The sequence below is a fragment of the Podarcis gaigeae genome (assembly GCF_964106915.1).
Source record: "Podarcis gaigeae genome assembly, chromosome: 10".
Taxonomy (NCBI): Eukaryota; Metazoa; Chordata; class Lepidosauria; order Squamata; family Lacertidae; genus Podarcis; species Podarcis gaigeae.
The window spans coordinates 59,924,035-59,949,267 of record NC_139686.1 but is presented as its reverse complement, the minus strand read 5'-3'; the positions used below and the strand labels follow the sequence as shown (position 1 = coordinate 59,949,267).

At 41.7% G+C, this 25,233-nt stretch overlaps 1 protein-coding gene and 1 long non-coding RNA gene across 2 annotated transcripts in view; one reads left to right on the top strand and one right to left on the bottom strand.

Moving 5' to 3' along the window:
- Positions 1-25,233, top strand: part of LOC310825732 — a 240,438-nt gene that overhangs the window by 70,681 nt on the left and 144,524 nt on the right. The gene's annotated exons all lie outside the window — the stretch shown is intronic.
- MAPK12 (mitogen-activated protein kinase 12) overlaps positions 1-25,233 on the bottom strand; it is a 46,029-nt gene that overhangs the window by 15,742 nt on the left and 5,054 nt on the right. The window contains exons 2-6 of the mRNA XM_083699368.1: positions 22,343-22,472; positions 16,182-16,240; positions 10,783-10,894; positions 1,070-1,099; positions 40-87 (exon numbers count right to left, since the gene is read on the bottom strand). Of these exons, the coding sequence (XP_083555494.1) occupies positions 40-87; positions 1,070-1,099; positions 10,783-10,894; positions 16,182-16,240; positions 22,343-22,472 (379 nt within the window). The remainder of the gene's footprint in view (positions 1-39; positions 88-1,069; positions 1,100-10,782; positions 10,895-16,181; positions 16,241-22,342; positions 22,473-25,233) is intronic.

Below are 25,233 nucleotides of genomic sequence, written 5' to 3'. Positions count from 1 at the left end.
TTCAAACTTCTGTAAGCCCAAAGTGTTCACATTTCTTACCTTCAGTTCACAGTCTTCGTTTACTGCTAGATTTCCGGGTTTTAAGTCCTAAAAACATATTTAAAAACAAACAAATCTGAGATGAAATTATCTTCAGGAAGAACACATTTAAAATAAAAATAAAAAGTAGTACTTCTTTCAATGGAGAGCAGGCATAGGGAAACCCGGGCCTCCAGATGTTTTGGGACTACAACTCCCATCATCCATAGCTAACAGCTGTAGTCCCAAAACATCTGGAGGGCCAAGTTTGCCTATGCCTGGTTTAGGGGCACATATCATAGAATCATAGAAGGGAAGGGACCACAAGGGTTATTCTGTCCAACCCCCTGATATGCAGGAATCTTTTCCCCAACATGGGTCTCAAATCCACAATCCTGAGACTGAGCGTCTCGTGCCCTCCAGACTGAGCTGGTAAATGTATCTAAATTTCAGGACTTCTTTCAACTGAGGGCAGTGTTATAGGTTGCCAGTGTGAGAGCCAGTGTGGTGTAGTGGTTAAGAGCGGTAGTCTCGTAATCTGGGGAACCGGGTTCGATTCCCTGCTCCTCCACATGCAGCTGCTGGGTGACTCTGTGCCAGTCACACTTATTTGAAGTCTCTCAGCCCCACTCACCTCACAGAGTGTTTGTTTTGGGGGAGGAAGGGAAAGGAGAATGTTAGCCGCTTTGAGACTCCTTAAAGGGAGTGAAAGGCGGGATATCAAATCCAAACTCTTCTTCTTCTTTTTCTTGCCCACGGTAGTCTGTACGCAGATGCCCAAATCTCAACACAGGGAGCGATGCTTGTGGGTTCCTAAGCCTCTGCTGCTGGCGACCAAGCCACAAATAATCGGAAACAATCCTTTCATTTTAGCAGTTTTGGAACAGATTTTGTAATCAGGATCAAGGCAAATGTTAAGTTAACATTGCACTGACCCACTAGGTGTTTGTTTCTTAAATCATTCTCATGCCTTTGGCTTGCTTCTGTGAGAGAGCCACCTAAAACTACAGAACAGAAAAACAGCAAACCGGAAATGAGATTCTTTACTTACCCGATGAATTATGCCTGACGAGTGGATATACTGCAAAAAAACAAAATTGCACTTTATTTATTGGACATTGATAAACATAGATCACACTGAAAAGGTTTGTGATGCTATATGACTTTAAATTCTGATCTACGGAAATTAGAAACTACAACTGATTTTGCCTGCCAACAAAGTTTACTTTATTTATCACATTTATATTTCATGACTCCTACAAGGAGCTCCAACATGATTTCTGCCCCTGCCAACCACGGTCTTCTCAAAGCTGTGACTTGTTCAGTTTTGCAAATACATAAAAAAGTGTGAGCGAGCTACTTTACATAAACACGTTAAGTCATTTTATGAAACTGTAAGAATGTCATTGGCTGAGTTCACATGTAGCACTCAGCCAAACCATGACTTAGCATGAATATATGGTCTCCCGGCAAGAGACTCCAACTGCTCTGGTCCTGCTACACTAAACCAAGGTTTGACTTACCATGCTGTTCAAATAGAACAGGGACTATCATAAGAGGAAATGTTTTCAATGTATATAATTGTTATTGTGACTTTTTATATTGGATCAAATTGCTACTATTAATGTTTTATTATTATTTTTATATGTGTTGGAAGCCACCCAGAGTAGCTGGGGCAACCCAGCCAGATGTGTGAGTATAAATATATTATTATTATTATTATTATTATTATTATTATTATTATTATTCTGAAAGATCAATCTGAAGGTGCATATAGTGCATCAACCTAAGTATGCCTGCATCTGTTCAGTGGCTAAACTTGCTGGAGGACGTGATGTCATTGCCCTGAGCTTTACAGAAAAAAAGCAGGATTTGCTAATTTATTGCATAAATTTAAGCCGTGTCAAGATCTAAGAAAAAGAGAGGGCTCAGGTTGATTTCTTCGTTTAATTATGTTTTCTTTTTCTACTTTTAATCACACAAGGTTGCACAGCTTAATGCTACAAAATCACCCTTCCTACTTAATTGCTATATAAACAATCTCATCCCTGAAATGGCACCCTCCTCCTTTTTCGCCCCCACTCCTGGGAATCATCAATTCTGCTCTACGCCGATGATTTAGTTTTAGAATTAAATCTCAGGAGGATGCAGGTTAAATTTTGTCAACTGAGTAAAAACAAAGAGCATCTAAAAATTAACTACGATAAAACCCAAGGTCATTGTATTTGGCAAGAGGACTACCAAGTCCAGGTGAACTCTAGACAGTCACACCCTAGAGCAAGTACCCAGATTTAAATATCTAGGATTACTTATCGATGAGAAGTCACCATGGAAACCCCACCTGGAAGCAATTAAGCTAATATCTGGCCGTTCTACTGGAAAGTTATATAGGTTCTTCCATTCAAATAATGGGCAACTAATCAACCCAGCTATTAAGAGCTTTGTCTCCAAAATCATCGTCCAAGTGCTCTATGGGGCTGAGATATGGGGAACTGGTGTTAAATCTGAAATAGAGGTCCCACAAAATAAATTTATGAGGCAGATTTGGGGACTTCCCTGTGGGACACTGGCAGAGTGGAGTTGGGCCTCCCCTCGCTTGCAGCCAGAATTGATCAAGCCCAGGGGTGCCCAAACTTTTTTCAAAGAGGGCCAGATTTGATGAAGTTTTTGATGAAGCTTTCTTTAGGATTTCACCCCAATAAATAAACTGCCACAGGGGCCAGATAAAACCAGATTAGGCCCCCAAAATGGACTTTGGACATGCCAGATCCTGATCTTGCCTATCTGAGATACTGGCGCAGGCTAAATACATTCAATGATCATACTCTTACTAAGCTCTGCTGGTTAGAGCAACTAAGGACAGGGGGCTGGGCACAAAAATGCCGAGAGAAGGTTAGGGCTTATAATCTTCTAATGGGGAACTCTTTGAATAGTTAGTGTGGTGTAGTGGTTAAGAGCAGTGGACTCATAATCAGGTGAACCGGGTTTGATTCCCCGCTCCTCCACTTGCAGCTGCTGGGTGACCTTGGGCCAGTCACACTTCTCTGAAGTCTCTCAGCCTCACTCACCTCAAAGAGTGTTTGTAGTGGGGAAGGAAGGGAAGGAGATTGTTAGCAGCTTTGAGACTCTTTAGGGTAGTGATAAAGTGGGATATCAAATCCAAAACTCTTCTTCTTAGCCCTTAGCCCACGTGACATTAGAAATTGGATTTTTGACCAGGATCCCAACCAAGCCAGAGCATCCATCACTGCCGCCCATTACTCTATCTGGTACCCCCAAATTAAGACCAATTACTCAAAGCCCCTTTGCTTTGAGACTCTGACCTTCCCACAACTACCCAGGGCCTTTGTAGAACTAAGATTCCAACAGGATGCCCCCAGCATATTTAGAAGGGAGATATCGGGGAATGCCCCATATGGATCGTATATATGGATGCAATCATGTAGGAGACATTACACACTATCTGCTGATTTGCCCCCTGTATACAACGCCCAGAGAGGTTTTTTGTATCGCCAGTTCTTAATTGGCTTCCAAGTCAATCCACACAGGAAGTGACAGTCGAACCCCTAGCAGATGAACATCTATATATTACACACCAGGGAGCCAAATTTGCGCTAGCAGCCAAGAAGTTCCGTTCCAGCCATGAGAATGCACTCCAATCTTAATTTTTAATGCTGTAAATTTCTTTTTATGTTGTAAACTGATACAGGTTATGTTGTATGATTTTAGAGGAAAGCTTTCCTTTTATTCTCTGTCGCCTTTGGCTATATACAATAAAACTGATGGATGACCGAATGCTACAAAATCCGTCATCCTAGCTGTATGAAGCTCTAGAGAATACCTTTTGTGTGTCTTCTTTACTTTTTATCAGGCTGCCAGATTTACCATAGAGCAGAGCTTTTGTGGCTAAGACAGATGCCCCGAAGACAGAATTGAAGGAGGGGCCAGTCTTCCAGTCCCAGTGCTGTGAGAACACATGCCTTGCCCTCCAGAAAGCCTTGTACAGCTAACTCCAAGTATGATATCTATTTGCTGCAAACAGATGCTATTCTCCTATATCAACACAGACAGGAAACCACGGCCTTCCAAATTAGCACTGTTTAAAAAGCCACTTTTATTATTAGGCTGTCTGTCAGTATGCTTTTTATTATGTTGTTATCATTGATGTTCTGTAATGTGTTTTTAATGTTGTACACTGCCCTGGGATCTCTTGATAAAGGGTGGTACATTAATTGAAATAATAATAATAATAATAATAATAATAATAATAATAATAATAATAATAATTTATACCCCATCCATCTGGCTAGGTTTCCCCAGCCACTCTGGGCAGCTCCCAACAGAATATTAACAATGATAATAAAAAAGCGATAAAACATTGAAAACTTCCCTAAACAGATATCTGCCTTCAGATATCTTCTAAAAGTCAGATAGCTGCTTATATCCTTGACATCTGATGGGAGGGCGTTCCACAGGGCAGGCACCACCACCGAGAAGGCCCTCTGCCTGGTTCCCTGTAACCTCACTTTTTGCAGGGAGGGAACCACCAGAAGGCCCTTGGAGCTGGACCTCAGGTGAACGATGGGGGTGGAGACGCTCCTTCATATATACTTCAGATAAATAACAACAGCAACAACAAACAACAATAATAACAACAGTGCAGGAAACGACACAGGTCTTTGCAGATGATGTTGATCAGCTGGTTGTCAGTGCTACCAAAGCCCTGTGCCCTCGCAAATCCTACAGTGATTGACAGCGCAAGCACATCATATATATCAGCTGAAAAGTGGCACCTGCACCTTTACCTGCCCCATACCTGACCTCATATACAATGGAAAGACTAAGTAGACCAGAGAAAAATACAATGAACGAGAGAGACTATCGGTGAGAGTTTCTGTAACATACTTCTCTACCTGGATTATTTTTCTGGTTTTGCCTTACAGATGGCTGTCGATGCAGCTTGCAATTACTGCTCAGTGTCCCCCCCCCCCCACATTCAGCCATGTCTATCTTAATATTTCTTTCTTTGAGGCTCTTGTCTGGGGCCTAGGCAAACCTCTAAGGTTCTAATAAGGGAGTATGTCCCGAACATATCAAAGAGACCTTTTGTAGCGGCAGCAGAAGAAAAATCTTATCACGGGCTCATGGAGTCATATAGCAGGAGAGAGTTGCAAAGGAAATACTTCTAAGTAATTGGAGTATCCTAATGGCCTAAGAAGAAACAGGAAAAAATAGGAATTTCCTGCCAGCAACTCCCTCTTCTGAGAAACAAATGCGTTCCAATTAGGGTACGCCTTCTCCTAAATATCCCTGTTATGCAGAACTAATAAAACACATCTGCACTCAGTGAATATACCCAGAGAAAGTTCTGTCTCTAATCCTAAATGCATTTATTTGCAAGGAAGTTAATTCTACCTAAGCCCAGAAGCACTTATTTTTGAATAAACGTTTAGCTTGGACTTTTAAGCATTAGACCTCGGAAAAAAAAAAATGCAAGCCAATTTGAAACGAGTGAGGACTGCTTGGGCACCAATCCACAACTCTCTTGTTGATTTGAAGGTGAATATTCTTAAGGAGTCCAACTCTGTGTGCCACGTTCAAACCAAGAACTGCACTTCGGAGTGAGAGTTGCGGGTTACTGCTGAAGAAAGCCTCACTCATTTCATTTCGAAGTAGAGGCTCCTCAACTCCCCCAGAGTTTTGCACAGTTAAGAAAGTTCACATGAGAAAAAGATTCCTATTCCTCCCTTCCCCATCTACACCAAAACCTGAACAACATGGGATGGGGTATATTAATGGGGACTGCTGGGGAAGGGGGAAATTGCTCAAAAATGGGCTTGGATCCTAAGGTAAGTTAAACTGAAGGATGTTCATGGAAGGAAAGTTTCTTGGGCATTCCTCCCCACTGCAAACTATTCCACATTGTTCAGGCAAGGTCCCCAGCATCTCCAGAGGCCTTGTAGAAGGATTCACTGGTAAAAACAAAAAGGTAAAGGACCCCTGGACAGTTAAGTCCAGTCAAAGGCGATGATGGGGTTGCGGCACTCATCTTGTTTTCAGGCCGAGAGAGCCGGCGATTGTCCACAGACAGCTTTCCAGGTCCTGTGGCCAGCAGGACTAAACCGCTTCTGGCACAACATAATGGAAACCAGAGTGTTCGGAAACGCCATTTACCTTCCCGCCGCAGCAGTACCTATTTATCTACTTGCACTGGTGTGCTTTCAAACTGCTAGGTTGGCAGGAGCTGGGACAGAGCAACAGGAGATCACCCTGTTGCGGGGATTCGAACTGCCGACCTTCTGATCAGCAACCCCAAGAGGCTCAATGGTTTAGACCACAGTGCCACCCGCAAATGGGAAGGTGGCAATGGGGAACTTTCCTTCCATGTGCTTCCTTAACTTAGGCTACAAGCCAATATCCATGAGACAGAAGTGCAGAGGAAACAGTTTGACAGAGAGAGGCTATACTGCTTTGCTATTCTTACCAAGAACACAGGACCCGCATTTGGGACTCACTCACACAGAGAAGCAGCGATGTAAATTGCCGCTTTAAATGCTCTTGTTTTGTGCATGGTGGTTTGGGTTTTTTCCAGGAGGGTTATGCAAACTAGGCCTGAGATAAGAAGCAACTGCATGCAATCAAAAGGAGCATGCGAGTTGATAAGCCTCCCACAAAATCATGTCAAAACCGAAATGCACACACAGCATTTTGAGCTAAACAATAGCTTAAAGGTGAACCAAGGACAGTGTGAAGTGGGCTTTGTGTGATTGCTGCTCAGGCACAGAAATGTCCCTCAAGGTATCTAATCTTCTTACTGATTTCCCCCCAAGATAACTATGTTTGTTTAGGTTGAACACAAAACCAGACAACAGTTTGGACATTTAATGATGTGTGTGGAAAGCAAGGAACCAATGGCTACATTATAAGCTCACTGTGCCTCCATGTGAAGTGGATTTAATAAGTCACTGACATGTAAGTCTATACAGAAAACATCTGGATCAGCGAGAGTGGAATTGGAAGTAGCGTTTGTACAGTTCATGTTTCACTGCTCTGATGTGGTGCAAATATTCCCAATAAAACTAAACGCAATACCAAAGTGTTAAAAGCTAGACGTTAAGAGTTAACGTCTCTTAGTTGGGAATTGTGTCCTGAGGACTTTGTCTATTCTGTTAGTCACGAAAAGTAGAGGACCTTTCTTTTCCTTTTCATGTGCAAGGTTGTTTGACATGTTTTGCACAACTGCACAATTATGTGCTTCTTCTCCTCCATTTAGCACATTCTGCATAGATCCAAGATACATTTAGAATTCAAATGGAGATAGTGGCTAGACTTGTACTCGTGATCTACACCAAACAAGGAAACAAATATTTTGGTAAGAGACAGGCCGCTATAGGGTTTTCATCAGAGGATGAATAACTTGCCCTATGAACAATGAAGGCAATCATTTCTATTGCAGGTATCTGAAGATGTGTGCATGCACACGAAAGCTCATACCAATAACAAACTTAGTTGGTCTCTACGGTGCTACTGGAAGGAATTTTTTTCGACTACGGCAGACCAACATGGCTACCTACCTGTAACTATTTCTATTGCAGGGTATAGAAGAATTGTGGCAACCAGACAAACTATTTATTTCCCCTTTCCTTATAGTGATTCCTTCGTCTCTGATGCCTCACTGAAACTGAAATGCTTTAAAATATGCATTCTAGGCTGCCTGAATAACTTTATCTTCTTGCTGCTTTTCTGCCTTCATTTCTTACTGAGATAAAGGGCCAGTTCAGACAAACATGAGAGACTGTGTGAGGCAGGGAAACTGCACTGCATTTTCTCACCCACCAGGCAAGAGTGTCCTGCCTCCGAACCCATTGTGTAAGGCCCTAATAGCATGGCTGATTCCTAGACAGCACCTTTTTAAAAAAGAAAGAAAGAAAAGCAAGAGAAACAGCAGAAGAGAAATAGGCAAATAAACAGTAAAACACAGTGCATAGAATTGCACTAGCTGTGCATTTCTATACGTAGCTATCTACTCATATGTAAGTTCCATTAAGTTCAACAGTGCTTACTCTCAGCTAATTAAATACAAAGGATGCAGGTGGCGCTGTGGTCTAAACCACTGAGCCTCTTGGACTTGCTGATCAGAAGGTTAGCGGTTCAAATCCCCTCAACAGGGTGAGCTCCCATTGCTCTGCCCCAGCTCCTGCCAACCTAGCAGTTTGAAAGCATGCTAGTGCAAGTAGATAAATAGGTACCACTACGGCAGGAAGGTAAACGGTGTTTCCGTACCCTCTAGCTTCCGTCACGGTGTCCCGTTGTGCCAGAAGTGGTTTAGTCCTGCTGGCCACATGACCCGGAAAGTTGTCTGAAGACAAACACCGGCTCTCTTGGCCTGAAAGTGAGATGAGCGCCGCAACCCCATAGTCTCCTTTGACTGGACTTAGCCATCGAGAGGTCCTTTACCTTTTTAAATTAAATACAGGACTGCAGTCTAAATCTGGACTCAGAAGTACTAAGTTGGATTCAAAGTACTGAATATGCCTGTTATGTACTGAAGTTCTCACCCTGGGCCAGCAGGGGGATACTGTAGATAGTTATGCAAATGAAGGATCGAAAGTGACGTTCAGTGATTGGATAGTTTTAGAAAGTTGCAACAGTTACAATTGTTCTGGAGCTCTATATAAGCAGGCTGACTGAGCTCCTCAGTTCAGTTCTGTTCCAGCTTACAAATAAAAAGCTGCTTTGGAGAAATCGCTGTCGTCTGCTATGTCAACCCAGAACTTCACAATACCAACAGTCCAACAAAACTAAGGGATATATCTGATCACAAGATACACTTTATTCTTAATCCTTCACTCTTGTCATTTCCATCTAGCAGGCAAACTACAGATTTCTCTTTGTTGTCTTTTTTACATGGGTTTTTTTTTTAAGGAATCCATTTGCCATTAATATTAACACCCCATTTCCTCTCTTTTGGCATGCCCTTTTCACTCAGTTACTCAAACTTTGAGGGCCAGCTCTCTTGCTCTCAGGATGGATACAAATCAGTACAACAGTAAGAACCCTGGGTTTTAGCCAATAAATCTAGGTCAGGATGCAGTCTGCAATCACATTTCACTTACGCCGAGACCTTTTTTTCCTGAAGCAGGCCATGGTAATAAGATCAGACAGCATGTGTTTTAAAGTGGGCCCTGCCCTTTCACAATGGAATCAAAAGTCAGTAATAATATAACATTTCTGTCAAGCGGGGAGGAGCGAGCCAAGTGATCCAACAGTGCCCATGACCAACCTCTAAAAGAAACAGTTGAGGAAGAATAAAGACTAAATTCAGAGACATGGGTGGCGCTGTGGGTTAAACCACAGAGCCTAGGACTTGCCGAGCAGAAGGTTGGCGGTTCGAATCCCCGCGATGGGGTGAGCTCCCGTTGCTCAGTCCCTGCTCCTGCCAACCTAGCAGTTCGAAAGCACATCATAGTGCAACTAGATAAATAGGTACCGCTCTGGTGGGAAGGTAAATGGCGTTTCTGTGCACTGCTCTGGTTTGCCAGAAGCAGCTTAGTCATGCTGGCCACATGACCCAGAAGCTGTACGCTGGCACCCTCAGCCAGTAAAGCGAGATGAGTGCCGCAAACCCCAGAGTCATCCACAACTGGGGTCCCTTTACCTTTAAGGACTAAATTCATTCCTGTGCTATGTCTTCCAAACAGCTGATGGGTGAACATGGAATTTATTTTATGGGGCTACACTCATACAGCTCTAGAACATAGGGGTCCATGTTCAGAAGCCTGTCTCCACAGCCAAACTGCAGTAACTGTAATTCTAAGGAAAGAAGTACAGTTTAAATTTGATGCTCCAAACCTGCATGTCAAATCAGTAGGTTGGCATGACAGACAGGGTCTCTTCTGTGGTGCCTCTCTAGATTGTGGAACTCTTTCCCTATTGGGCTGTAAAAGGCCCAACTTTATAAGCTTTTTAAAAAATGCATTTGTTTCAGGTTGCCTTAAGATCTTATAGTGATGCTGGCTTAAGTTACCGAGCCTGAGTGCTATATCTTAATTACTGGAGTCTAAGCTGCTGTTTTCGTCGTGATATGTTGTTGTTTTAAAATGGCTTGCTTTTAAGAGCATTTCATGCCTTACTACAGCTCTGTCAGCTGTCTGGGGAAGACTATGCTCTAAAAGAGGACCTATAAATATGTCTAGAAATAAATATGAGGGAAACTTGCTCACCAATTCAAATGTAACACTATTGCATGAGCATTAGGTAGATTCCCGCTCATCTAGGGCTTGCAGACCAAACCCTGAATCCCCCCCCCCCCATTTGCAATCCTGGCTAGTTAGTACTAGTTCAGATGTGACACTATACCAGCCTCTCCCCCCGACCAGAGTCCCATCAGCTAGTCAGCATGGCTAATGTTCAGAGCTGATGGTAGCTATAGTCTAGTGCAGGCATCCCCAAACTCGGCCCTCCAGCTGTTTTCCCATCATCCCTGAACACTGGTCCTGTTAGCTAGGGATGATGGGAGTTGTAGTCCCAAAACAGCTGGAGGGTCGAGTTTGGGGGTGTCTGGTCTAGTGATATCTGAAGGGAAATAGATGGGAATAATGTGCTACACCATAGCTAAAGAGACCATGAAAGGAATTGGCAATTTGTGTGTGAAGGAGCTTGCAGCACAATCCCAATTTCCTAACCACAAGATCTTAGGAAAAGTCTAGCGTATAAAACAAACAAAAACGGAGGGGGGGGGATGAGGAGGGAGAGAGATCTAACCTTTAGGCCCTTTAACATTTGATAGACCAGGAACTGGATTCTGTCTTCAGTTAGTTTCTCATGCTTCATTATTTTACTCAAGTCTGTTCCCATAAACGGCATGACAAGGTAGCTAAAAAAAAAAAGAAATCATTTTGCTTGACAAAACAACACACCAATTCAAATAAAAACATTAATATTACAAAACAATCATTTCTGAGAATTACTTAGGTGCTATTTTGCAAGCTTGTGTTTAAGGCAAGATTTATTTAACCAAACACCGCAATCAGTTTATGCTTTCAAAAAACGACTGTAAACATGCCACTTGCAGTCAAGCAAGAAATACTGACTGGTAGTTAATGCCATTAGTTGCCAGACACAATTTTATGCTAGGCAATAAATGATAGAACTGGATTGATTCAATATAATTATAAGGGCTTCCATAATGCTTTGGATCAAAATTTCTCTTAGCTTTAGATCTCACACTGACTTGCAACCTACAACTATAGATGTTTACTAAATTTCACTGAATTTAATGGCACTTACTCAATAATAAACATGTATAAAATGATGCGATGGCAGTGCCTTAGGCTGTGATGGAAATTCCACCCTATACTCTTCAATTATTCAAGTTTCAAAGTGGGAGCAATGCAATTCATACAAAGTGACTAAATAGGCAGAATGGGAGGTGGACAAGCCAGAACATTTCGTCTATATTTAGTGCAAAGGAAGCAAACAAAGCTCCCTCATCAATAACTCAGATACGCAAGGAACCAAGGTTAATAATCTGCAGAGTGTGTGGGTAATCTTGAATAATGAAAACATAGATGTGTGCTCACCCCGCAATTTTATTATAGCTAATTTGCTGAAAGCTCATGAATATTTCAAAGCCAATTGGAGATAGCTCGCTAATTGCTCCTAGAACACACAGGTAGTTAACGAGAGTAGCTTGCCGAAGCTGCATTCTGTGCGCAGGCTTTTAAATAAAAGCTTGGGGTTTGCACTGTTGTGTACACATTAAGAAGAAAATGGGAGAAACCTGTAGACCAGCTCATCTATGTATACCAAAAGACGAACCAGGTGTAGCCCCCACGCCACCCTGTTCTCTCTATCTGCATTATACGTAGGGCTGCCTCTGAAGATAGTTAGGAAACTTAAGCTGGCGCCGAATTCAGCGGCCAGGTTGCTCATTGGAGCAAAACGGTTTGAGCATATTATACAGATCCTGGTCCGACTGCACTGGCTACCAATTAGTTTCCGGGCCCAATTCAAAGTGCTGGTTTTGACCTATACAATGGTACCTTGGGTTACATACGCTTCAGGTTACAGACGCTTCAGGTTACAGACTCCACTAACCCAGAAATAATATCTCGGGTTAAGAACTTTGCTTCAGGATGAGAACAGAAATCACGGGGGGGCCACTAGGGGTGCATTGGAAGATGGCCGACAATAACACCTCTCCGACCCACACGAGGTAATTAAGAGGCTGTGATGGGAGTATGCAGCCTCCCTGCCCCCCCAGGAGATGGGGGGGAATGCCCTTGCCTGCTGTGCCCACATATACCACCCCCGAACTCGAGGGGGTGGGGGCACTAGGCAGAAAGCCCTTGTGTGGACTTTGGCTCTCCTGGACGCTGTCTCTGATTCGCGCCACTAGCTGCAGCAACTTCAAAAGAAACAATTAGAAAGAAGCAAATGCACATATTTCAAGGAAGAATGGGGAGTAAAGACTGCTAATTGAAGGGATCTCTGATAAAGAAGACGGGTCGGATAAACAGGAATATATCATGAGAAGACACACCAAGGCTCGGTATGTCGGCAACGGGACTGGATGGGGGGGGGGAACTTTCCTTTCTTTCTTTTATGTGATTAACCAATAATCCCCCCCCACAAGTCAGAAATGCCACTTAAATGACCTAAGCTGGATGATTTAAGACTGTGTGGAGATAATTTTTAACCAAAAGCATGTTTTAAGGAGATTGTGGAAAGTACAAGAGCTTTGGGATGACGCAGTAAAAAACAGCGTCGCCATTTTGGCAAGTTCTGTCGAAAGACTTATGTCTGGGAGGAGGAATGCATTTGTTTTCATACAGCGGGCGGACCTCCTCAGAGGACTAAAGAAGGCGACAGATTTGCGAAGATTAATGATGGAAAGAGTGCTTTTATTTATGGAAGTGATGATGCATGGAAACCATCTCGATATGGTTATTGGACGAACGGAAAAATTCACACAGGATTACAATTTGTGTTTGCCTGCTTAAGGAGATTATCAGAAGAGATCACAAAGAAAAAAGAAAAATATATGAAAATAACAAGAGGAGATGTGGAAACAGCAAGGTAGGACTGGATAGAATTGTGAACATTATTTGGACAGATTTGTGGACATTAATGCAGCAGCAAGAAGATGATTGGAATCCCCTTCGGAACTTGAAATATGGGTACCCCCAAGAAAAAATTAAAATTCGGCTTTGTAATTCGGAATTTATGTGATGTGATTTGATTTGATTTGATTGGTCAGTTAATAAAAATTATTTTTTTTAAAAAAAGAACAGAAATCACGTGGCGGTGGCGCAGCAGGCCCCATTAGCTAAAGTCCTTGTACCTACGGGACCACATCTCTCAGTATGCCCCACGGAGGACCTTAAGGTCCATAAATAGCAACACCCTAGAGGTCCCGGGCCCTAAGAAAGTTAGATCAACCTCAACCAGAGCCAGGGCCTTTTCAACACTGGCTCCTGCCTGGTGGAACGCTCTGTCTCATGAGAGCAGGGCCCTGCAGGATCCGATTTCTTTCCGCAGGGCCTGTAAGACAGAGTTGTTCCGTCTGGCCTTTGGCTTAGAATCAGTTTGATTCCCTCCCCCTCTTTCTTTTTCCTTTCTCCTCCTGTGAAGAACCTGCATCCTAATGTTTTAATGTTGTATTTTAATATTGTTTTTTAAATTGTATTTTAATCAACTTGTTTTTATTATTGGTTGTTAGCTGCTCTGAGCCCGGTCTTGGCTGGGAAGGGCGGGGTATAAATAAAATTTATTATTATTATTATTATTATTATTATTATTATTATTATTATTAAAGTGGTGCTTCAGGTTAAGAACAGTTTCAGGTTAAGAACGGACCTCTGGAACAAATTTTTTTTTTTTTTTATTTTTTAATAAATTTTTATTAGGGGTTTTTACAAAATAAAGTACAAAAATAAACAACCTTTCTTTTATCTCAACAGAGTTTCATGACTTCTTTGGACTTCCTCACATCTCCCGCTGCCATTTTCATCATCATAAATTTTTCCCAGCAATTTATCATCTAATTTGCAAGTTTTATAACCACTTATTTAAATATAATCCTCTGTAAATTAATTTCTCTTAATCTCACTTTACATCCCATTTCGATCCGATTTTGTGGTGGCCAATTATTTATGATCAAACATCCTACTTAACTTTCCACCAAATCACAATATTTTTGTAAATAAATCTTAAATTTCCTCCAATCTTCTTCAAACCTCTCTTCTCCCAGGTCTCGAATTCTGCCAGTCATCTCAGCCAGTTGCATATAGTCCATCAGCTGCATCTGCCATTCTTCCAGAGTGGGTAGATCTTGAGTTTTCCACTTCTTGGCGATAAGTATCCTTGCTGCTGCTGTTGCGTACAAAAAGAATGTTCGGTCCTTCTTTGGCACCATCTGGCCGACAATGCCCAGGAGGAAGGCCTCTGGTTTCTTAAGGAAGGTATACTTAAATACCTTTTTCAGCTCATTATATATCATTTCCCAGAAGACCTTCACCCTGGGACAAGTCCACCAGAGGTGAAAGAATGTTCCTTCATTTTCCTTACATTTCCAACATTTGTTGTCTGGCACATGGCATATTTTGGCTAGTTTAACTGGGGTCATGTACCACCTATATATCATTTTCATTACATTTTCCTTCAGAGCATTACATGCCGTGAAGTTCATCCCCGTGGTCCACAACCTTTCCCAATCCTCAAACATAATATTATGCCCAATATCCTGTGCCCACTTTATCATGGCCGACTTAACCATTTCATCTTGTGTATTCCATTTCAACAGCAAGTTATACATTCTTGAAAGTACTTTAGTCTTAGGTTCTAACAATTCTGTTTCCAACTTCGATTTCTCCACCTGGAATCCTAACTTTTTATCCTTGGAACAAATTAAGTACATAACCAGAGGTACCACTGTAGAGCCTTAAATGGCTCAGGACCGCAAGACCTCAAGGACTGTCTCTTTCCATATGAACCTACCAGGACCCTGAGATCATCTTCTGAGGCCCTCGTACGTGTGCCTCCTCCTAAAGAGGTCCGGAGGGTGGCAACATGAGAACGGGATACGTAAGTGGCAAACCCGGAAGTATTTTACTGGGTTTTGGTGCGCACGCATGCACAGAAGCGGTCCTCTGGTTGCGAAAACCTTGGGATCTGGCTGGACCTCCGGAATGGATCCTGTCTGCAACCGGAGGCACCACTGTAATGTAGTGGAGCTGAAATTCCTCTACCAGCTGCAATAGCAGGCAGAAGTAACATACTTCCACTTATTCAAAGTCAGCTTTACTCTTACAGACGAAGGTGATGGAATATATGGAATTGGCTGAGATGACTGGCAGAATCCGGGACCAAGGAGAAGAGTCGGTGGAAGAAGATTGGAAAAAAATTAAAGTAGTTCTTCAAAAATATTGTAAAATTAAGGATTGTTAGAAAGATGCTGGAAAATTATATGGTTTTGGTAGAAATGATATAAAGGATTAAGTAAAAATGAATTGATGAAATTGATGAAAGAGAGAATGTAAAATAATAATATATTAAGACAAATTATTAAGTTAAAAACAAGGTTGGAAGGATTTGCTGATATAACAATTTGAACTAGAATACAAAAATGGGAGGTGTGAGGAGGTCAAGGAAATAAGTAAAGGAAGAAAGTTAAGGTTTAATCTTTTTTTTTCTTTTTCAATGATTGTATTTTTTCTTTATATTTTTCTGTTTTTTGTATTTTTCTTTTTTCTTTTTGTAATTCTCAAATTCTGAATAAATATTATTAAAACAAAACAAAACAAAAAAAAACAAAACAAAGTAAGCTTTACTCTTGACTTGTGAAAAACTCCAATAGACTTTTTAATGTACAAATCAGGTCAGCTAACACACCTTACGAGTCCTTAACATGACAAATGTTAGTACATACTTGTGTGGAAAGGTAGTTGCCATGGTGCTCCTGCTAATGCATAAATCAGGCCCAGCTGTTTTTACTTAAGGAAGACAGTAATTCTACAGATACACTTTAAAGCAAATTAAGTCAGAATCTAGCTTTTATATCACAGTGACTGCCAAAGGGCCACAAAGGAACCAGTCCTCTTGGAAATAAAATACAAATATTTATATATCATCCAAACTTTTCAAGAGAATTGTAAACTTACAAGTCATTAAATTTATCCAGGGACACATCTGGTGTGAAGACATCTAGTAGTCCAATCACCTATGAAAGGGGGAGGGGAATAATTAAAAACCCTGGCATTTAACAATCACAAAAAGGGATGGATGAGAAGGTACAACAACAACAATATCACCCCATGCAAGTTTTTATTCGCAAGAGAAACGCTGAAATAAATGGTGGTACAGTGGTACCTTGGTTCTCAAACGCCTTGGTACTCAAACAACTTGGAACCCAAACACTGCAAACCCGGAAGTAAGTGTTCCGGATTGCGAACTCTTTTTGGAAGCCGAATGTGCTCCGTTTTGAGTGTTAACTTCCGATCTGAGAGCCACACTTCTGTTTTGAGTGTTACACTGAGGTCTGTTTGTTTTTGCTATTTATTTTGTGTTCTTGTTTTTGCAGCTCTTTTTGTGTGTGTGACTGTGTTCAGCTACTGATTGATTGATTGATTGATTGATTGATTGTGTGACTGCAGTACATTGTTTATTTATTTCATTTTATGGATCAATGGTCTCATTAGATAGTAAAATTCATGTTAAATTGCCGTTTTGGGGTTGTTTTTAAAGGTCTGGAACGGATTAATCCACTTTGCATTACTTTCTATGGGAAAGCGCGCCTTGGTTTTGGAATGCTTTGGTTTTGGAACGGACTTCCGGAACGGATTAAGTTTGAGAACCAAGGTACCACTGTATATCAGTAATTCTATATGTAACAGATATAGAGGGCTGGATCCCAACAGCCCAGAACAAGTTGTGATTGCAGAATGGAGGTTTCTACCGCCTCACCATAGTTCCCCAACAACCTGAGGCTTGAGGGGCTCTCAAGACTAGTGTGGTAGAAGCATAGGATATGTTTGGTTTCGTATTATGTGAGCAAGTCTCATGCTTTTCAGTTGCTGCTTCCCTTCTCCTCTCTGATGTAGTTATGAGACCGATGGGAGACTTTCAATTTGTTCCAACGCAGATAAGCCACAGTTATGGTTAACTATAGTTTACTGAAACAAATAAACTTCAAATTGTGATTTATGAAGCTGGCTTCTTTCAAGAAACTGTAATTAAGATGAACCACAATTCAGGGTTTGAGTATAACACTAAAATTGTGGTTAATTGAAAACGAAAGCAAAAACCGCCAGTCTCCCCCTTGCAGAATCACTGCTGGAGGAGATGGGAACGAACAACTGCAAGGCTCATTCATGTAGTACTAAATGGTATAGCACTTTAGCCAAACCAGGACATATAACCCACAATCTCTGATTATTTCGATCCATTACATAGCTGGTGAAGGTGGGAAGAGAAAGAAGACTGTACTTCACTGAAGAGGCACAGTAAAAACACCCGCTTTTCCTAAAATGAAACTGCTGCATTTGAGATATATATATATATATATATATATATATATATATATATATTTGCTTTCGTAGATTTTCAACATATATATATATATGTTGTTTACTATTGCTTGACAAGCTTATTTGAAAACCAACGCACTATATTTTTATACAGCAAATGTATTTTGAAGCAAGATGTGCTATGTCAACTGCACTCTCAGATTCTGAATGAACTGAAACATAATGAGGGCATCTCTCTGATGTTTTACGGATCTCATCTTTTGATGTTATGCATCAAAAACCACAGATCAGTGAAGCCAAGTTGCCTTGGCAGACATGGAATATCATCAATAGTTTTTGCCTTACCAAAACCACCCCAACTTGCAGGTTTTAAATTTCACAACATGTTGCATTTCTACAGTGCTGCTTACAAAAACATTTAGAGTTATCTGTATTGCCTTAATTTGTATGGCACTGTAAGCATCACTACAGCCACTTATTTCAAATTTTCTTGACCTCAGCAATCCAATTATATAGTCACTCCAAAATAGCTCTTTCATTGGCTGCAATTTTCATTCCGTTAGTCAGCAGAATGATCGTAAATTTTCTTGCCACGTCCCCATTTCCTGTTGACTCTGTCTACAGGAATCCTAGAAAACCTATTGCATGTTGATAGCAAGAGCAAATAGGATTACAATGATGAGTTTCAGTATCCCCATTCATGTGGTTCATCCTGCTCAATCACAGACGCTGTTTGCTAGCAATAATCCCTAAGGCAGTCTTTCCCAACCTTGGGTCTCCAGCTGATTTTGGACTACAACTCCCATCATCCCTAGCTAGCAAGGGCAGTGGTTAGGGATGATGGGAATTGTAGTTCAAATACAGCTGGAGACCCAAGGTTGGGAAACACTGCCCTAAGGGTCACTATTTTTGCTGTGGTTCTTTTTCCCCCTCAGCTAGTATCTCTTTTTCCCAAGATCTGCCCAGGTTGCTGCTTTTCCAGTGCATAATCCTGACAAGATACAATTCATTTCTTTACCGGAAACAGTGTTTATTAACAATTTTAGCAGAGTTTGGGGTTTTTTTTGTAACAGTGTGGTATTCTTATTGTTGTTTTGAGCACAAACATTTGCATTATACATTTAAATAATCCTGGGAAATGTAGCTTCTAAGAGTTGTTAGGAGACCCTTATTTCCCTCACAGAGCTCCGATTTCCAAATTCATTTGGCAATCAATTCCTCTTTCCAGGAAACTCCAATAATAATAATTTTTATTATTATTATTTCTTGTACCCTGCCCATCTGATACTCTGGGTGGCTTCCAATGAACATAAAACCATAATAAAACAAATGTTTTTAAAAAAATCTTCCCTATGTAGAGATGCCTTCAGGTGTCTTCTAAAAACTGTATTTATCTCCTTGACATCTGGTGGGAGGGCATTCCACAGGGCGGGTGCCACTACCGAGAAGGCCTTCTGCCTGGTTCCCTGTAACTCAGGCATAGGCAAACTCGGCCCCTCCAGATGTTTTGGGACTACAACTCCCATCATCCCTAGCTAACAGGACCAGTGGTCAAGGATGATGGGAATTGTAGTCCCAAAAATATCTGGAGGGCCGAGTTTGCCTATGCCTGCTGTAAGCTTACTTCTGGCAGGGAGGGCACTTCCAGAAGGCCCTCAGAGCTGGACCTCAGTGTCCGGGCTGAATGATGGGGGGGAGACGCTCCTTCAGGTATACTGAGCTGAGGCCGTTTAGGGAGAATTCCCTTGGGAGAATTGTAGCTCCGTGAGGGGAATAGGAGTCACCTAACAACTCTCAGGGACGCGGGTGGCTCTCTGGGTAAAACCTCAGTGCCTAGGACTTGCCGATCGCATGGTCGGTGGTTCGAATCCCCGCAGCAGGGTGAGCTCCCGTCATTCGGTCCCAGCTCCTGCCCACCTAGCAGTTCGAAAGCACCCCCAAGTGCAAGTAGATAAATAGGTACCGCTTTATAGCGGGAAGGTAACGGTGTTTCCGTGCGCTGTGCTGGTGCTGGCTTGCCAGAGCAGCTTCGTCATGCTGGCCACGTGACCCGGAAGTGTCTGCGGACAGCGCTGCCTCCTGGCCTCTTAAGCGAGATAAGCACGCAACCTCAGAGTCGGACACGACTGGCCCGTACGGGCAGGGGTACCTTTACCTTTACTAACAACTCTCAACACCCTTAACTATTTACACTTTCCAGACTGTTTTGGGGAAAACCATGCATGTTTAAAGTGGTATGAAACTGCTTTAAATGCAGATGGGGCCACTGTACCCTGTTGTACAATGCTGTACTCCACAGAGTAATCTACGTGTTAACAAGTACCTGACGAGACCCCAAACCTAAACAGCTTGAAGATACAGTATTTATCAGTAACATGATCAATAAAAAGCCTCGTTAAACATTATATGACAGAAATTAATTGAATAACTTTCAAATAAAAGTTGAAACATAGTTGACCTAAGTATGTTTAAAGCCTAGATGGGAAGTCCTACTGAAATGTGGGCATAATTTCCAAGTAAGCGTCCAAAGGACTTGACGGTAATACTTCTGACTTTTAATTATATCAACCTTTCCCCAATATTTAGGATAAGAAATCAGGTTCCAATCCTATGCATGCTTAGTTTGGGATAAGTCCCAAGCAAATCTGCCAAGAAATCAGCTGCAAAGGGGCAGAATTTTAGTGATACAGAAGTATATTCATTATTCTTCTGGACTGAGACAACTGTTTTAACTCAGTTTGTATTTTAAATCCTAACAAAAATTGTGGTATTAATTTACTTAACTCCCTTCTCCCTTTACATTAATTCTACATTATCTTTAACATTCCATCTCCATCCCTTTCAAAACACAGTGTCTGTTCACATATGATATTTTCCCCACCGAAACGTAATCTCCAGATGGGGCAAAAAAACATGTGCACAGACTAATATACTCATACATCTTCTGTCAGCATTTGCGCTGACCTCTTCCTCCTAATGTGCTCTTACGATACCTCTTATCTCTCTTGAGATTTCAAGACTGTCAAAATATCAACTTAAATTTAACTCACAGTCCTTCTGCTAAAGCTCTTACCTTCTTCTTTTGCTCTCAAAGGTGGACCACAAATTACATTTTTATCCTTATCTTGACGCTTCTGCGCATGCTCTCACATTGGTAAATATAAAGAGCACCATGGTCACAGGGATTGCTGCCAGTCCCATGCGTAAGATTTCAGCCTTTAGGAAGTTCAAGAAAGAAATGTTTCCCATTCTCGCCCTCCACCTCCAGCGTCTGACCTTCCCATATTTTTAGGTGGCCCCCACTCAACTTCCCAGAGAGGATCTTCATGGAGTGCTTTGGGGTCCAGGGGTGAGGAGGAAACATTGCTATTGTGAACTTTTTGGATTTAACTTATCAGGGCTACATGGGAGTAAGCTTGATTGAACTCAATGGGCCTTTCTAGGTAAACTTGTTTAGGATCACACTTTCACAGACATCTGAAGGCTTAGAAGACATCGGAAGGCAGCGCTGTTTAGGGAAGCTTTTAATGTTTAATAGACTATTGTATTTTAATATTTTGTTGGAAGCTGCCCAGGGTGGCTGGGGAAACCCAGCCAGATGGGTGGGGTATAAATAAATTATTGTTGTTGTTGTTGTTGTTGTTGTTGTTATCATCATCATCATCATCATCCAAGCTGCTGCATATAGAAAGCAATTTATTGTGTGAACTGCCCTTTTTCACTTAAATAACCAAAAGAAAAAAACAAAACAACAGTTTCAGAAAAAAGAAAGAAAAGAAAAAAATATATCCATACATAACACAAAAATAACATCAATTTCCGTTACAGTTCTTTGTCTTATTCCTTAAATCTTTATATCTTTAGATACTTAGATCTTTCCTCTACACACCTATTGACCTCCTTCCCTCCCAATTTCGGGCTTTTTGATAAAAATTCTTTCTTTTTTTCTGCAGCTAATAATTGTTAATGGTTTGCGCATCGTAAGGTTTATATCAGACCTGCTGTAGTTTTTAAGTTTCTATGGTTTCCTTCAATATATACCATAAATTTATTCCAATCGCTAATAAACTTTGTATTTTTTTGGTTTCTAATTTTTTGCGTCATTTTTGCGTGTGAACTGCCCTTAATATTACTGTGATGATATATTCACATATATTACACTCACTTGTAACAGTTAAGTATATTTTGCATTATGATAATTGCACAACATGGAAGACTGTTGCAAACAGCTGCTAATAAGAGTTTAATTAAAGTTGCAAACGATAACAATAGCAAGTCTGAAACAAAACAGAGGACACATTCACTGATATAATGGCAGGATTATATGAAGAAACATTGTGCATATGTGCTCATATGCATAAATAAGACGCATGGGGATGGCCAGGATAGGAACAGCAATTTCTGGACATATAATATTGGCATCTTGGCATTATTATTATTATTTACATACTTGCAAATGTGTTTTAATCCTTTGTTTACCATGGATTTTAATTATCTTTTGAATGTTTTCATCTTTTGAATGTTTTAACTTCAATGTTCTTTTGTTTTTTGAAAGCCACTCATAGGTTTTATTGCAATCATTCGGCTTGCTGAGAAATAAAATTACAAACATACATCAGATTTCATATGACAACCATCCGGGTTTTTCTTTATAGAAAAATCCAGGTGCGTATGAACACATTTGAAATAATTTGAATTTAAAGCCATGCAACTCCGTCACAGTGCGCAACAGCTAACTTCCTAAAATGTGGGGGAAGAGTGGAGGAAGAGAGGTTTGTTAGTGCCTTTATACTCACATTTTCATGCTTCATGTGCTTCAGGAGACGCAATTCCCGATAGGCTCGCTTGGCAAAAAGTTCCGATTGAAATGGACGGTACAACTTCTTAATAGCCACTTTTGTTCCATTTTTCCTGTCAATAGCTGAGCTTAAAGGAAACAGAGAACAGAAATTCCATGAATCAGAAGCTAGGCGAAAGGGTATAGCTGCATCCTGGGAAAGAGACAAAGCGCGTTTATTGACGCAGATAAGGAATATGCCGTATAACAGCACCCAAGCAAGGGCGACAAAATTCAGTTTCTGTGTGTTCCCAACGCCTGCCAAGCCGTGTGTGCATTTCAACAGGAGGGTGGGTATGTGAGAGTGGAAAAGGATGGATATGTGTGCATGTGGCTCCCTTCAAACTTGCTTTCAGAACTCAGCAAATTTAACTGAAAGCCAGTGTGGTGTAGTGGTTAAGAACAGTAGACTCGTAATCTGGTGAACTGGGTTCGATTCCCCGCTCCTCCACATGCAGCTGCTGGGTGACCTTGGGCCAGTCACACTTCTCTGAAGTCTCTCAGCCCCACTCACCTCACAGCATGTTTGTTGTGGGGGAGGAAGGGAAAGGAGAATGTGAGCTGCTTTGAGACTCCTTCGGGTAGTGATAAAGCGGGATATCAAATCCAAATCCAAACTGTGGCATGGTAGTTAGCTTGCTCGTAAGTTAAGAGCATGGGCAGGCAGTTTCAGAAATGTATTGTAATACTGAAAGCTGCCTCATTCCTGGACATATTATTTTTTATATCTAGCCAAGTATCATGTCCAGCTCGTGGGGTTTGTTTTCTTTTGCCAAATAATATTTATTAGTTTTCCAAATTTTTCACAAATCATTGCCAAGCTACATGAAATCTAATACAATTTCCCCCCAAAGTTGACTTCCTGCTCTTTGTCCTAGATACATGCCTACTTTCCCCCGATGCTGCTTGATATTACATATTTATTTCTACAGTGGTACCTTGGGTTACATACGCTTCAGGTTACAGACTCCGTTAACCCAGAAATAGTACCTCGGGTTAAGAACTTTGCTTCAGGATGAGAACAGAAATCTTGCGGCAGCAGCGGGAGGCCCAATAAAGTGGTGCTTCAGGTTAAGAACAGTTTCAGGTTAAGAATAGACCTCCAGAACGAATTAAGTTCTTAACCCGAGGTACCACTGTAATTCATATTTCATTCCTTATATACAATTAACAATTATTATTATTTAATTATTATTTTTCCCTTTTTCATTATCCATCAGCTGCCATTTTATAAATTCCTGTCCGTATATTTACATGATAATAACATATTCCCTTAAAGAACAACAGAGGTTATACATCCCCTTGTGGTCTTTCCATAGGTGGTGCTGTGGTCTGAACCACTGAGCCTCTTGGGCTTGCCGATTGGAAGGTCAGCGGTTCGAATCCCCGCAACAGAGTGAGCTCCCGTTGCTCTGTCCCAGCTCCTGCCAACCTAGCAGTTTGAAAGCACGCCAGTGCAAGTGGATAAATAGGCACCGCTGCTGTGGGAAGGTAAATGCAGTTCTTGCATGCTCTGGTTTCCATCACGGTGTTCTGTTGTGCCAGAAGTGGTTTATTCATGCTGGCCACATGACCCGGAAAGCTGTATGTGGACAAACGCCGGCTCCCTCGGCCTGAAAGCGAGATGAGCGCCGCAAACCCATAGTTGGCTTTGATTGCACTCAACTTTCCAGGGGTCCTCTACCTTTACCTTAGGTAGTTGGGAGAGAATTCTGAATAGACAGGACTTGTCTGTTCCAGTAGAACTCTTCCTGTGTCCTTAAAGGTAAAGGGATCCCTGATCATTAGGTCCAGTCGTGATCGACTCTGGGGTTGCGACGCTCATCTTGCTTTATTGGCCGAGGGAGCCGGTGTACAGCTTTTGGGTCATGTGGCCAGCATGACTAAGCCGCTTCTGGCGAACCAGAGCAGCGCACGGATACGCCGTTTACCTTCCCGCCAGAGTGGTACCTATTTATCTACTTGCACTTTGATGTGCTTTCGAACTCCTAGGTTGGCAGGAGTAGGGACCGAGCAATGGGAGCTCACCCCGTCGCAGGGATTCGAACCGCCAATCTTCTGATCGACAAGTCCTAGGCTCTGTGGTTTAACCCACAGCACTACTCTAATGGAAATAGGCTCTCTGGATCTCAAACAGAAATATTCCCCAATACCTGCCACCTGAATCTTTTCAAATGGAAAACCTGGGACCTGCACACGAAGGATGAATCCCATCTCTATGTGTTCTACCCAGAAAGGCACAGCAGTTTCATCTCACTGCCCCCAGTCACAGTGAGTCCAAGACTATGTAGACAAGGATGGGGAACATGTGGCCATCCAGCTGTCGCTGGATTCCAACTCCCATCAGCTCTAGCAAGCATAGCCAATGGTCAGGGATGATGGGAGTTGTAGTCCAACAACATCTGCAGGCCCTCAGGTCCTTCACACTTGCAACAGGCTAAATTGCAGTTGAATTACAGTTGTGAGGATAAGACAGGAACATCTTAAATCACTATGGCAGTTCCAGCATTTTATGATGATGTTTCAGATGATGAAACACATGAGGCTAGATGTAAGGTTATATCCCTCTAAGAACCACATTTCCTATCTCAGGACTGCTGTGTTGGGGGGCCAGGAGATGAGAAAAACAGCTGTGGTGGTAGGCAGGAGACAACATTGTCACTGAAGGTCATCCCAGCTTGTAAATTAAGGTGCGACGCAAAACAGACATAAAAATAGCGAAGGTTAACACCCGGTATGTGAAAAATGGACCCAGGGGCACTCCTAGAAAATGTCAGCATATGGAAAGGAACTAAGACGCGTGGCTAAGGAACCATAATGGTAAATATTCAAGATGGGTAAAGCTTAAGT